Raw genomic sequence first — 12,170 nt, forward strand, 5'->3', positions numbered from 1 at the left:
CCCTGTGGTGTGACTCGCATGGGAAACTGTGGCCATGGTTCTCCCACTTAGCGCAGTGAGCTGGGAGATTTTCACATCGGCCGATTTGTGGGGTTTGCAAGCATCTCCAGTGCCGGATTTCCAGTGGCATCTGCTCCACACTGGACATCGGCAAAAAGGCACAAAAACCATTAACATGGTCACTTTAATACAACTTGAATGTAGTAAGCAGGTGCGGGTCTGAAGTCTCCGGGCCCACTAGCACCTTCCACCCCGCCATTGTGGTTCACTGCAGTGGGGATTACAGCAGCTCCTCACTTTCAGAGACCTAGTGATCCGACCACGCTAGAGTAAAGGAAGGGGGAAACTGGGACCCCTCTGAGGGTCGGGCGATGGACGATTGCCCCTGGGTATTGGCATCTTGGCAGTGCCAGCCTGTGCCCCCCTAACACTGCTCAATGGGCAAAGTGCCAATGCCTGGGGGGGCATCTTGGGACTGCCCACTGGGCATGGGACAGTGCCAAGGGTGCAGGGTATATGAGAATGTGGCATGATGGGGGTCAGGCCTGCTGGTTGGCGGGGCGATCTGTGGGGGTGGAGGGGCCCCTGCTACCACTCTGCATAGAGATCTGTAGGGGAATGAGGGAGGCCAGCGATCAAGGCAGACTTGGGCGTGGAGGGGGTGGTGTCAGCTGGGGGGGTTGGGGGGGCAGTCAGCTTGCTTGGGGGAGGGTTGGCACTACAGCTGGTGGAGGGGGCTCAGGACTGCGACGAGAGGATTGGGGGAGGGAATCGTGGGGGGGGGGTGGCTGGAGATTAGGGCAGGTCAGGGGGAGGGGTTGCGGCTGGCTGGGGAGCCAGTGATCGGACCGCGGTGGGGGAGGGGGGGAGAGCCAGCATTGCGAGGTTTGGGGGGGGTTAGCCAGTGATGAAGGAAGACATCAGTACACAGCCATTGTACATGTGCCAAGCTCGGCACTGACAGATCAGCGCGTGCGCAGTGGCTCACTCAGCGCGCTGATTTCAGCCTCTCCATCAAAAATAGGCCCCATCCCCTGAAATTTAATTATATTCAGGCCGGTGGCCTCTGCAGTGCACAGAGTAAGGGACAGCACGGTAGCACAATGGTTGGCATTGCTGCCTCGCAGCACCAGAGACCTGGGTTCGATTCCTGATGTGGGTCACTGTCTGTGTGGAATTTGTACATTCTCCCCGTGTCTGCGTGGGTTTCCTCCGGATGCTCCAGTTTCCTCCCACAGTCTGAAAGAAGTACTGGTTAGGATGCATTGACCCGAACAGGCACCGGACTGTGGCGATTAGGGGAATTTCACAGCAACTTCATTGCAGTGTTAATATAAGCCTTACTTATGACTAATAGGTAGGCTTTACCTTTTTACTTCATTTTCTTCTCTGAGCTCCCACTGAAAAAAAACAACGTGAATTACTCCAGTCTCCCCGCAAATTCAACACTTATGATTTTTTTGGGAGAATTCTGCCCGGTGTTTTTATGGAGTCTTGTTGGAAACTATTGGGGGAATTCTCTGGTATCCCAGCGGTGTGTTCCTCGTGGGATTTCCCATTGATTACACCCCATTCCACACGGAAACCAAGGCAGGGATGCGGTGTCAGTGGGACCACAGGATCCCACAGGGGTTAATGGCGACAAATTCCAGCCTGTATTTTGTTTTATTCATACAAAGGGAGGAGGTTAGATCCCCTCTTGTTGAAGGTGGTGACTGTCCGACACTTGTGTAGAGGAAATGTTACTTGCAATTTATCAGCCCAACTTTAAGCTCATCCAGATGTTGCCACATATGGACATGGACTGCTTCAGGAGTCACAAATAGTGCTGAACATTGCGCAATCATCAGTGAACATCCCCCTTCTGACCTTATGATGGAAGGAAGGTCATTGATGAAGCAGTTGAAGATGGTTGGGCGCAGGACTATATCCAAAGGAACTCCAGAAGTGATGTCCTGTGACTGAGATGATTAGCTTCCAACAAGCACAATCCCCTTCCCTTGTGCTAGTCATGACAATAGTGGACAGTTTTCTTCTTGATTCCCATTGATTTCAGTGTGGGTCCTTCATGTCATTTTTGGTTGCATGTGGAAGTCAGTGAGGAGTGCTCTTGGCTATTCTATCCCCTATAACTAAGGAGCCAGCCCAATGCTGCCTGGGCTAAGATGAGGAATCACTGTTTGGGGGAAGCCAGTGGAACATTAATTCAACAGCATAACCCATCAGCTTCAGGAGCTGAAGATAGCAAAAACTAAAATGGTTGGCGCAGCGGTTAGCACTGCTGTCTCACAATGCCAGTGTCCTGGGTTCAACTCCGGCCTCAGGTCGCTGTCTGTGTGGCGTTTGCACATTCTTCCCGTGTCTGCATGGGTCTCCTCCAGGTGCTCTGGTTCCCTCCTGCAGTCCAAAGATGTGCGGGTCAGGTGGATTGCCCAGGCTAAATTACCCCTTAGTGTCAGGGGGATAAGCGGGGTAGATAAGTGGGGTGACGGAGATAGGGTGAGATTGTTGTTGGTGAGATTGGGTGAGATTGTTGTTGGTGCAGACTCGATGGGCCGAATAGCCTCCCCCTGCACTGTGGGGACTCTATGAATAAACTGAAAAGGTAAAAAATAGCAGTCAAGATCAGAGAGGGCAACAGTGAGGATCCACTGCAAGTACGTGCAACAAATCTGTTGCGTGTGACCATACTCCAGGGTGTGATGCTATGTTTGTAACAGTGGCTGTTAGGGACACTGCAATCTCACTGTGTTTCTTCTAAGCCAACACCGCCTCCCACCACCACCCCCCCTCCACCTCCCCTCCACCCCCTATCTCTCTGCCCGCCTCCAAATCTCTTTGACAGGTGCAGGTTGCGAGTTGTAAACTGAACTAGTAACATGATGCCCAAAGCTGGGTAAGGCGATGTCAACTGTGAGGCTAATCAGAGGAAAATTTGCATTTGTGAGGTTATTGATTAAGCAGGCAAGGATTATCTAAAAGACTGCCTCGCTGATATTACCCAAAGCATCTGCTGTGCAATCTGATCTGGATTCTCCACTCATCTGTTCCTGGTGTTAAACCCAGTGCAGGAAAATATAATCACACATGATTTGTATTTAGCCCTTACTCTCTCAACGATATCCAGCTTCTGTGCTATATTCAGGTTTATTCTTGTCATAAGTAGGCTTACATTAATACCACAATGAATGGGCAGCATTCTGCACTTAGCACTGCTGCATCACAGCAGCAGGGACCCGGGTTCGATTCCCGGCTTGGGTCACTGTCTGTGTGGAGTCTGCATGTTCTCCCCGTGTCCGTGTGGGTTTTCTCCAGGTGCTCCGGCTTCCTCCCGCATTCCAAAAATGTGCAGGTTAAGTGGATTGGCCATGCTAAATTGTCCTTTAGTATCAAGGGGACTAGCTAAGGTAAATGCATGGGATAGGGCCTCGGTGGGATTGTGGTCAGTGCAGACGCAATGGGCCGAATGGCCTCCTCCTGCACTGTTGGGATTCTATGAATGAAGTTACTGTAACAATTTTAGTCGCCACACTTCGCCTGTCCGGGTATACTGAGGGACAATTTAGCACGGCCAATGTACCAGCACATCTTTTGGACTGTGGGAGGAAACCAGAGCACCGGAGGAAACCCACGCAGACACGGGGAGAGCATGCAGACTCCGCACAGGCAGTGATCCAGGAATCGAACACAGGTCCTTGGTGCTGTGAGGAAGCTAACAACCCTGCCACTGTGCTGCCATGTTTAATGGCTGTTTTGAAAAAAGAGCTTCCTATCCAATGCGTAAGGAAGTCTTGTGATCCCGGTGGGTGGTGTCCCTACCCCTGAAGCTGAAGCCCCAGGCTCGAGTCCAAGGTCTGATGGCCAGGGAAGGCGGTTTATCAACCTGCAAATCCTTTGTACAACCCAAGGCAGGCAATGAGAGTGGGAGAAAGTTCTAGCCAGTTGGAGCTACCAACACTATCCATAGCTTCAGGCTACATATACAGGTAAAAGTGTATGTATTGGGACAGCAACTTGGACTGCCTGAGCGAACTGTAACTCACCATCCAATGCATCCCTTCTGCCTCTTGACTCTGGTCCGCACAGTGCCACAGGTGTGAGAAGTTGTGAACGCAGCAGGACTCAGGAGTAGGACATGTCTTAACTCTACCCACTTAAAGTATAGTTAAAGTTTATTTACTGTGAAATTCCCCTAGTCACCACATTCCGGCGCCTGTTCGGGTCAATGCACCTAACCAACACGTCTTTCGGACTGTGGGAGGAAACTGGATCACCCAGAGGAAACCCGCGCAGGTACAGAGAGAGCGTGCAAACTCCACACTGACAGTGACCCAAAGCCAGGAATCGTACCCAGGTCGCTGGTGCTGTGAGGCAGCAGTGCCAACCACTGTGCCACCGTGTTGCCCTTAACTTAGAAGCATAGAAACTGGAAGCGGGGCCACTCATCTATTCGGGGCTGTTTCACCATTCATCTAGATCATGGCTGACCATCAGATTCAATATCCCTGATTCTCCCTTCCCCCCATACCCCTTGATGGGGGGGCGGGGGGGGGGGTGGTGGTGCTTGGAGGGGGGGGATCTACTCGTTAATTATAAGACGAGGGATCGGAGCCTAGGCCAATGCCACCACTGAATGAGGAAATAAGAACTTGCGATAAATTAGACCTTGCTACATCCCAATTTAAATGTCAACTTGTGTGCGACCCTCTCATTCGGATCCGAGGCACAGCCTCAGAGTAAAGGAACGACCCTTTGGAAGACCTTATCTCCACAGTAGGGGAGTCTGGAACTAGAAGGCATAGGATTAAGGTGAGAGGGGAAAGGTTTAAGAGGGTCCTGAAGGGCAAATCTTTCACGCAGGGCATGGTGCCTATATGGAATGAGCTGCCGGAGGAGGTAGAGGCTCATTCAACAGCTATATTGAAAATGCATTTGGACAGGTACATGGATTGGAAATATGGTCCAAATGCAGGGAAATGGGACCAGTTCAATTTGGAAACCTGGTCGGCATGGACGAGGTGGGCCGAAGGGCCTGTTTCCTTGCTCCACGACTCTAACCGAGATGAGGAGGAATTTCTTCAGCCAGAAGGTGGTGAATCTGTGGAATTCATTACCACAGAAGGTTGTGGAAGCCAGGTCATTGAGTATTTGAAACAGAGATAGATAGGTTTCTGATTAGTAAGGGGATCAAAGGTTACAGGGAAAAGGCGAAAGAATGGGGTTGTGAAACATATCAGCCATGATCCAATGGTAGTGCAGACTCGATGGGCTGAATGGACTAATTGTGCTCTTATATCTTATAGTCATGTGGTTTAATGGTGCAATCATGCATGTTATGTCAGTGCAGCATGTACCTGGAGGAAACCCACACAGACATGGGGAGAACATGCAGGCTCTGCACAGACAGTGACCCCAAGATGGGAATTGAACCCGGGGCCCTAACGCTGTGAGGCAGCAGTGCTAACCCCCCTCCACTCCCCCACCCCCACCCCACCCCACCCAATTACCTGCCCTTTCTAACTATGACAATGCGTTGCAAAAGTCTGCACATCTAAACATTGGGGTGAGAAGATGACGGTTAGTTACTAAGCTAACCAGCAGCCATTGTCCTGTCTCAAGATGACATTGCTGGAACAAGGCAAGCTGAACCAGGGAGCCACATCCCAGTGGGAGCCAGTGAGGACAGAATGCTGAACATAATTGGAGAGAACGAAAGCCTGGACCATTCATCATAAACCACATTTTCTGAACTTGAATGATATTTAATGTTAATATTAAGCAGCAAACATTCTGAATTTTTCGACTGTAAGTGTGATTGCAGCCTGAGGTACTGAGCTGAATACAGTAGTCCTACCTCACAGTAGCATGTAACCTATTTCTGTAAATATATATTTTTACATATAGAGGGTTTAACGTCTCTTTACATTTCCCCCCTTCAATCCCTGATATTCACATGTTATTTTCTCCCCCTCTCTTTAGGTTCAGCTGAGCCAGGCACAGTTTTCTGACTGCACACTTGGGGGTCAATGATGGGCTCCCAGTTTTCTGCTTAGTGCTACCCTCGAGCTTGATTGCAACCGAGGGAGCGGCATCAGTTGGTGGACCATCTGACTTTGCCTCCCACCCCCTCTCTCACTGGGGTGATGGGGAGGTGAGCAGATGGAAACCTAACTCAGTTCCCTGTCAGCGCTTGCCCAAGGAGTCATCACCTGAAAGCAGGAGTTCAGTGGCCCTGTGGTCTTGCGGTGCCACGTGCTTCTGGGCCTGTGGCGTTGGGGGGAGCAGGGCCCCTCCTCAGAATGCACAAACGTTCCCCTTGTGCCACCAGGGGACAGTCTCATCAAACCTTCTTAGCGTAACCAAGAAAACATTACACCAAACAACCCCTCCTGCTCATGCACTCACCCTAGCCCCACTTCCATGCCTCAGTAAGAGAGTGAGAGGTACTCCGGATTATAACAATGTATGCTCTTTCCCAGTGTGTGGGCTCTAAGCTAGCAATGGAAAGGAAAGCCATCTGTTTCTGTTGGATGGTAGGGCCCTTCCTTGAGATGGCCAGTCCTCATCCATCCAGGAAAGTGCAAGCAATTCCCACAAACGTGGAAATAAAATTGTAACTTCCCTCAGCGATGTGGGAAAAGTTGCCCCGTACCAGGGTCCTTGGGAGTTGAGACACTTTTTTTTTTGGACAGAGTAAGAGGAGCATTACTCTGCCTCTAATCAATGCCTGCCTCATCCGAGAGTGTTCCATCACCAAAACTGAGGGCAACAATTGGGCACGAGTTTCGATTCCCCCCAGTGCTGATGCCCCTCCGGTTCAATGAGTGCGAGAATGCGAATGTGTAACGTCGTAGCGAGCATGTTCAGTAGAGATCAGTATGCTGTTCTAAGTAGGGAAATCTCACTTTCAGCAATACCTATTTGTTCTTCTAATGTGTTGGCAGATGGCGGATGGTGGACAGCGAGGGTGGTGGTTTAATGAGGTAAATACACTGGGAAGGAAGTCATTTCTACCCATTATTTTGTACCGATACAGAGGGTGGGTGGGTGGGTGGGAAGGGAACTGGAGGGAGTCGAATGCGAGAGCTTTCATTAGCAATGAAGAATTAGCAATAAAAAAAATACAAGCCAGCTAGAACATAGTCAAATTGGAAGAATCATACAGCACAGAAAGAGGCCATTCAGCCCAGTGTGCCCATGCTAGCTCTTTGAAAGAGCCATCCACATATTCCCACTGTCCTGCTCGTTCCCCATAACTCTGCACTTTGTTTTCTTTCATCAATCTATCCATCTTCCATCCATTTTCATCATTATTATTGAATGTACTCCTGTCACACACTTTCAGACAACACATTCCAGATTGTAACGACTTGCTGAATGACAGTAATTCTCCCCTTCTCCACTGTGGGCCTGGTGCCAGTGATCTTAAATCTTTATTCCCTCATTACCGTAAAAACGTGCTTGTAAAAACAATTTCTCCCTATCACCTCTGCCAAAGCTCCCCCCCTCTCCCAACACTACCTAACAATGTTCAACACAAGTACCTCTTAAGCTATGATATCAAGGGCAGAACAAACACCCAAGCTTTTTTGATTAAGTAAGTCAAGCATTTAGAGGAATTAAAATCAAATGTTGTCACACATGCTTTTATATATTCAACTGGTTGCATTGTAGATGAATTGGTGACATTAAGGGGCAAGATTTCTGGAAATATTTCTGTTTCTCTTGATGTAAATTGGATCCGAGTCATTAATATTCCAAAGTGCTGATATGAATAACAATTGAAAGGAAAAATAAATTTGCATTAGATTATTCCATTGGTGTTACAATTAATTACAATCGTTTACTATATCCCAGTGGTAATTTAGTTCAGTAGTTTATCCTCCAAGAGTAGAAGAATGTAAGAAATAGGAGGAAAAGAAGGATATTTGGCCCATTAAGCTTGCTCCAATATTCAGTAAGACCATGGCAGAACTTCATCTGCACTATCCCATATTCCCTTACTGTCCAAAAATCAATCGATGTCCAGTTGTTGAATATACTCAACAACTGGACAGCTCCAGCTTTCTCAGGCGGAGAATTGCAACAACTCACAACCCTCTGAGCAGTGAAATTTCTCATAGAACGTAGAGGTTTACAGCATGGAAACAGGCCCTTCGGCCCAACTTGCACATGCCGCCCTTTTTCTCTTAACCCCCTAGGCTAGTCCGCGTTTGGCCCATATCCCTCTATACCCATCTTACCTATCTCAACCCTAAATGGCTAACCCATTAATCTGTCACCCCATGCTCTAGACTCCCCAGCCAACTGAAGTATCCTCCCACCATTAAACACATCAAAGTCCCTCGAAGCACTGGGGACCCAGGTTCAATTCCACCCTTGGGTGACAGTCTGTGTGGAGTTTACACGTTCTCCCTGTGGCTGCGTGAGTTTCCTCTGGGTGCTCCAGCTTCCTCCCACAGTCCAAAGATATGTGGGTTAGGTGGATTGGCCACACTAAATTGCCTCATCATGTCCCATGAGGTCTAGGCTAGATAGATACATTAGCCATAGTAAATGTATGGGGTTACAGGGATAGGGCAGGGGAAAGGGCCTGTCAGAGAATTGGTGCAGACCTGATGGGCTGAATGGCCTCCTTCTGCACCTTAGGGATTCTATAAAACTCTGTTCATAGAATGACCCTGACAAAATAGCTGAATAAAATCATGGCGCAATTGGAATAGAATCCTAGAATACCTACAGAAGGAGGCTATTTGGCCTATCGAGTCTGCACTGACAACGCTCCCATCCAGGCCCTATCCCCATAACCCCACATATTTACTCCACTAATCCCCCTGACATTCCCCTAACACTAAGGAGCAATTTAACATGGCCAATCAACCTAACCTGCACATTTTTGGACTGTGGCAGGAAACCAGAGCAACCAGAGGAAATCCACGTAGACAAGGGCAGACACTGCACAGACAGTGACCCGAAGCCAGAATTCAATGGGGGTTCCTGGCACTGTGAGGCAGCAATGTTGAGCACTGTGTCATTGTGCTGCCCTATTGTAGTAATGACTATATAAACAAACCTTCATTTCTCCCAGTGCCTTTGATAGCATGTAGGCAACCTGAACCCTTAAACAATTGTTTAATTACCTGCCCTACATTGAGTTTCCTCTTTTCCTTTACTTTTTTATTGTACATTAACTTGAGACGCACCTTAATCTCCCTCACTCCACCTTCTCTCCTCAACTTCCTCTGCGCACAATTCTATCACCTACTTGTCTCCAAGGCACTAACTAGTTGATAGAGGGGCGTTCTGTGCCCACCACAATCCCACGTACACCCTGCCCCAATCCAGACAGCTGTGAGAGGCTCTCCAGCCCCTCAGTCCAAGTGGTCGCTTGTCAGCTGGATTGAGAGTTTGGCCACGCGGACATCACCTGCGACATTGGCAGTTCCTCTTTGTACGTGGACTCTCCGCCGAGACTGATTCCTGTCCTCGGGTGAGAGACAGGACGGTGCACGGCGCCGTCCTGATTCCTGACCCAGTGGCCAACACAGACCTCAGGAACTAAACCAGCTTTCCCTCCTGTTTTGTTGAAACCAACATCGCTTCAAAGGGGGGGGGATTGACCCACGCAGGGCTGGAATTCTCCAGCCGTTCATGCTTACACTCCCCCCCCCTCACCCCCCACCCCCTCCCTACTGCCTGCGGTCACCAGCGAGATGGAGAATTTGGCACTCAGCCAAATCTCCATTCACTGCAGCGGGACTGGATAATCCCAGCTGCCAGCAAGGTCAGAGAACCCAGCCTGAGATATATTTTATAAACTGCTACTATTCACCCACAAACAATATCCTGATTTTTTTCCCAGATGGCATGGGGCTGACCTGAACCCTGAACTTTTGAATCTTCCTGATTTCATGAACCACTAGAAGGCTCACATCCATTTTCACCTTCACATTTTTGTTTTACTTTTATTGTTTGGAAGCACTTGTGCTTGATGCATTGAGTATGATTTTCTATTTTTTCAAATTGGAGAATCAAGGGCAATTAGTCTCTGAACCATCCATAAGTTCATGACTCATGGGAGCAGAAATAGACCATTCGGCCCATCAAATCTGCTCATTCTATGATACCAAAACTGATCTGACATGATAATTGTCAACTCCACTTTGCCTCATAACCTTATCCTCATAACCCTCGATTCCCTTACTGATTAAAAGTCTCTCAATCTCAGCCTTTAACAAACTTAACGACCCAGCCCCTACAGCCCTCTGTGATAAATAATTCACGACCCTATGAGAGAAGAAATTCCTCCTCATCTCTGTCTTCAATCCCCCTTACTCTGAGATTATGCCCTCTTGTTCTAGACTCTTCCACGCGGGGAAATGACCTCTCAGCATCTACCCTGTCAAACCCCCTGAGAATCTATGGGTGAGATACTCCGGCCTCCCAGCCGCTAGCAATGGGATTCCTGCTTCCCTTGTTAATGGGACTGCTCAGAGACATCACCCCACGCTGGCAGGAAACCCACGGGCAGGGGTGCGCTGCCCTCAGGTTCAGAGAATACCACCAACGTGAATGGCCAGAAGATTCCGGCCTATATCTCTCAATAAGGTTGCCTCTTGGTTGTGCCACATCTGAACTAAGTACAATCAGGGCATAAATCTTCTCATCTCAATGTGATGACCGAATAGGATATCCAACTGGCCCAAATTGGGCTTTCTTCTTTTCACAATGTCATGCTTCATGAACATGTTACTGATGTCGTTCCCTCCTAAAAGGTCAATGTACTTTCAAGGCACCCTCTCACTCGTAATTCCTGAGAGAGGCGACTTGAACACTGGCTAAGCTTCCAAGAAGCCCGTGGGCAGCATGGTGCCACGTTGGGTAGCACGGCTACTTCACAGCACCAGGGGCCCGGGTTCGATTCCCAGCTTGGGTCTCTGTCTGTGTGGAGTTTGCACGTTCTCCTCGTGTCTGCCTGGGTTTCCTTCGGGTGCTCCGGTTTTCTCCCACAGTCCAAAAGACGTGCTGGTTAGGTGTATTGGCCATGCTTAAACTCTCCCTCAGTGTACCCGAACAGGTGCCAGAGTGTGGCGACTTGGGGATTTTCACAGTAACTTCATTGCCGTGTTAACGTAAGCCTACTTGTGACACTTTAAGCCCAAAACCGATGACTTTTTCGAGGTAATCATTGGAATCCTAAAGCACTGAAAGAGGCCATGCCACCAAAACATTTTTACTGTGGGCTGAGGGAAAGAGCTATCCAATTAGTCTCAATTCACTGCTCTTTTTTCGAAACAGTAGCATGTCCTGAATTAGGTGCCGATTACAAAAATGTAGGATGATACAGTGAGGACGGAGGTCATTCCATTTTTGTGGCTGTATCAGATTTCTGAAAGAGCTTCCATTCAATTTCACCATCTCCTCTTTGCCCCAAAGCCCTGAAAATTTTCCCAGTTGAAGTATTTATTTTTGAAAGTCATTATTGAATCTGCTGCTATCGCCCTTTCGGAGAGTGTATTTCAGATCCGAACAACTCATTTAAAAAAAAGTAATAATAATTTTGCCTCTGGTCCTTTTGCCAATTATTTGACATCCGTATCCTCGGATTATCGATGATTCTGCCACTGGAAACAGTTCCTCTTCATCTACATTCCCAAAGCCCCTTCAAAATTTTGAACACTCCCGCTAGATATTCCCGGCTTGGTGGAGAACAATCTCAGTTCCTTCAGTCACCCCGTGTAACTGAAGCCCTTCATCCCTGATAGCCTTCTATTAAGTCCCCTTAGTGGTATTTCTGAGGCCTTTGTGGAGTACAGTGCCCAGGAATGGCCACAAAACTCCAGTCGGGGCCTAACCTGTAAATAACTCAATTGCTCACCATCTCGAGTGGACATGCACAATGGTTAGACTGTAGTTTGTGAAACCAATATACTTCTCACATCCAGGGGTCATCCACAAGTTAGCTGTGAGGAAATTATGACCATGGTGGCGCAGTGGTTAGCGCTGCTGCCTCACAGCGCCAGGGACCCGGGTTTAATTCCAGCCTTGGGTCACTGTCTGTGTGGAGTTTGCACATTCTCCCCATATGGGTTCCCTCTGTGTGCTCCGGTTTCCTCCCACAGTCCAAAAATGCAAGGGTTGGGTTGATTGCTAAATTGCCCCTAGTGTCA

General features: G+C 48.6%; 1 protein-coding gene across 11 annotated transcripts in view; it reads left to right on the forward strand.

Moving 5' to 3' along the window:
• Nucleotides 1-12,170, forward strand: part of LOC145341133 (muscleblind-like protein 1) — a 233,676-nt gene that overhangs the window by 168,248 nt on the left and 53,258 nt on the right. For 6 of the 11 annotated variants that reach the window (XM_080186015.1, XM_080186017.1, XM_080186007.1 and 3 more), the window contains one exon: nucleotides 6,945-6,983. The exons of the other annotated variants lie outside the window; for them this stretch is intronic. In XM_080186015.1, coding sequence (XP_080042141.1) covers nucleotides 6,945-6,983 — 39 coding nt within the window. The remainder of the gene's footprint in view (nucleotides 1-6,944; nucleotides 6,984-12,170) is intronic. 11 annotated transcript variants of the gene reach the window in all.

Source organism: Carcharhinus amblyrhynchos, chromosome 3, assembly GCF_965287045.1.
Source record: "Carcharhinus amblyrhynchos chromosome 3, sCarAmb.v2.hapA, whole genome shotgun sequence".
Taxonomy (NCBI): domain Eukaryota; kingdom Metazoa; phylum Chordata; class Chondrichthyes; order Carcharhiniformes; family Carcharhinidae; genus Carcharhinus; species Carcharhinus amblyrhynchos.